Genomic DNA, 2,873 nt, shown 5'->3' on the forward strand with positions numbered 1-2,873 from the left:
CACCCTACCCCGATACACTACCCAGTGTTTAGTCTGGAAAACGGTAAAAGAATGCATCTTATTATAAAGTTGTGTGTATTTACAGACTGTTGCAAAAACTAAGAAGCTTATAAACATCAGGTTTAAAACAAAAAGTGTTTTACAAAAAGAAACACCATTAAAGATTTTTGGAGTTTTATTTTTGTTATTAATTTGAATTGTTTGTCAAAGAGATGCTGATTTGAAACCGTTGTTACATACAGTTACGGCATTTCCTATTTCTGCCGGAGAGAGGGGAGTCCGTCCCAAAGCTTGCTGCTGTATTTACTCCCTCCATCTGGGGAGGCAGCGTCGTTGAGCTGCGAGTGAGACTACAGACGGAGTTCACTCCATCACTGAGGGGGAGTGGGCAGGGTGTGGTTTGGGATTGGGCCTCTAGGCCAACAAAATGAAACTTCTTCCAGGTTGTATTTAACTCAAACCCCTTGTTGTTCCTCCTTAAAGGCTCCGGTACGGATCGGAGTGATCTTCAAACACCTGAGGAAGCTGATGGACTCTCTGCTGGAGAAGAAGCTGGAGAACCCCCGCATGAATCTCGAAGGTAAACTGAAGCGTCACAAAACAACAGCCTATAAGGATCATTGTTGGTAAAATAACGATTTTTTTTTTTTTTAGTAAATCCAACCGTGCAAATTGAAACGACGCGGTTTGTTGACTAGAAATAAATCCACAATATTCCAGGGTTTTTATCACTTATTAATCTCATAGAAAATTCAATAAATTTCCTTAATTCGAAAGCTATTTCTCATAAATCTACCAATTTGATCATAGCTTTCTTTTGATCATTCTTTCCTATCACACTGCCCTAAAATAGCATTTCAAGCAGCAAACAATTAAAATAAACACTTTTGTATGATGTGTCCATGGCTGTACAGAAAGCCTGAAAGATAACAATGAAAAATATCTGTCTACAAAATTAAATGGCATTCATTTTTATCCAACAATTATTTGACAAAAGGCCTTTCTAATAGAAAAACCCTCCATCAAACATCCTAGGTGTTTTAAGCCAAATGACCTGTTTGTGTAACGATTGAATATTAATTTATAATGTACTGTAGCTACATTTAGTAAATACGCTAAATAAAACAATCCCATGATTGTAAATATTTTAGTGCATCACATTCAACATGAATATATATAGAACAAATTAAACCAATAGAAATAGTGCAAGAAGAGTCTATATACACGTAAATGGAATATGATAAATGACTTGCAAGATGCAAACAGATGGATGTTCTTTAAAGAGTTCAGGTGTTTAATAGTCTTATGACCTGTGGGATGAAACTGTCTCCCCCTTTCAAAACTGTCATCTCCAATAAAGATCTTATTTTTAATCTTTTAAGAAAACAGGGTGTCTGCGGGGTCTTAGAAAGTATTAAAAGTTGATCAATGAATTTCGCGAAAATGAAGGCTATTAAAAAGTATTAAAGGGCATTTTCCAAGGTATTACATTTTGTAGCTTGTTTTCAATAAGTATATAAATTGTCCAAAGAGGTTGTATTCTACAGTCTGCCTGAATGTAATCATTGCGTAGGTGTGTAGTGTGATTCTGTGTAGGTCCGTTTACGCCGGTTGCTAAGCAACATCGTTATGGGGAAATGCAAGTCTGCGTCCAAATGGTTGGAACATAAGCAGGAAGGACAATCAATACTGTATATAGTCAATGTGAGGTAAAGTGTGTCGCCAAGGTAACCGGTTAGAACTCAAAGTGGAGATGAGGTCTTAAAATGTATGGAAAGGGTCTTAAAAAAGGTCTTAAAAGGTTTTACTTGACTTCAGGATTCCTGCAGACACCCTGGTACGCGCTTATTTGAAGATAATGTAGCTGCATGATTCTTGTTTTTTGAGTTTGTCTGTTCATGGTTCATTGCACTTGTTGTAAGTTGGATAAATGATGGCTGCCTATAGGTTGTGGTGCGTCCTGTTTTGTGCGTTAATTGGTGCTTTGTGTTTTTAAATGTTGTGTAAATACTTCTCTTTACTTTTTTAATGCTAAATTGTTTCTTAAAAATACTTATTTTCGTTTTTTTGTACCAACTTATTTTCTTAGATCGTTTATGTTCACACCACCAGACACCATCCTTGTATGTGTGAAAACGTACCTGGCAATAAACTCGATTCTGATTCAAGCCTAAGTAATGTAATCCATCCAACCTGCTCCTGTGTGTCTGCTGCAGGTGAGAGGACCATCCAGATGATCCTGGATCTGATTCAATCTGAGTGACCTATGAACTAGTCTGAATGCCCCTGAAGAACCAGAGCCAGACCCCTGTCCTCCCTATAAGAAGGACCTGGGGACCCTTTAAAGATGAACTGATGTTACCGGGATCTCTGACTCACATTGAGGAGGACTGTATCATATGAAATGCAAAAACTACAAAACGATTATGTTGCCAAATGTGGAAATAAAGCTGTACACATTTTTATCTCAACCTTTCACTGTGTTGTGGTGTTGATGGACGAAATGAGGCAGGTGGGATCTGAGAATAATAGTAAGTTAAATAATACAGATTCCCTGAGAGGCAGGCGGTCTGTGTTTCCATATTTGTATGAATTAGGAACAGCTGTCAACAGATTGGGGAAAAAGTCTACTTTTAAAAGTCGTTCTAAGTTACTTTGAGTTCACTTTTTAGCATAAATAACACGCATTATAAGTACCTTGTGTTCAGTTTTCATATTTAAATGACATTAATACATTAAGTTATACTTTTTATAAGACAGGGTGTGTTGCACTTGTGCCTCTTGAGTATTAAAAACAACATCAATTCAAATGAATCCTGACAAAAAATATGAAAATCACCTGGCTCTCCTATTGGCTAGCACTCCAACACATT

At 37.0% G+C, this 2,873-nt stretch overlaps 1 protein-coding gene across 1 annotated transcript in view; it reads left to right on the forward strand.

Annotated features, from left to right (window-relative positions):
• dhx29 (DEAH (Asp-Glu-Ala-His) box polypeptide 29) overlaps positions 1-2,471 on the forward strand; it is a 45,910-nt gene extending 43,439 nt beyond the window's left edge. The window contains exons 27-28 of the mRNA XM_079659875.1: positions 484-580; positions 2,217-2,471. Of these exons, the coding sequence (XP_079516001.1) occupies positions 484-580; positions 2,217-2,263 (144 nt within the window). The 3' untranslated portion in view covers positions 2,264-2,471. The remainder of the gene's footprint in view (positions 1-483; positions 581-2,216) is intronic.
• The last annotated feature ends 402 nt before the right edge of the window (positions 2,472-2,873 follow it).

Source organism: Notothenia rossii, assembly GCF_949606895.1.
Source record: "Notothenia rossii genome assembly, chromosome: 11".
Classification (NCBI taxonomy): domain Eukaryota; kingdom Metazoa; phylum Chordata; class Actinopteri; order Perciformes; family Nototheniidae; genus Notothenia; species Notothenia rossii.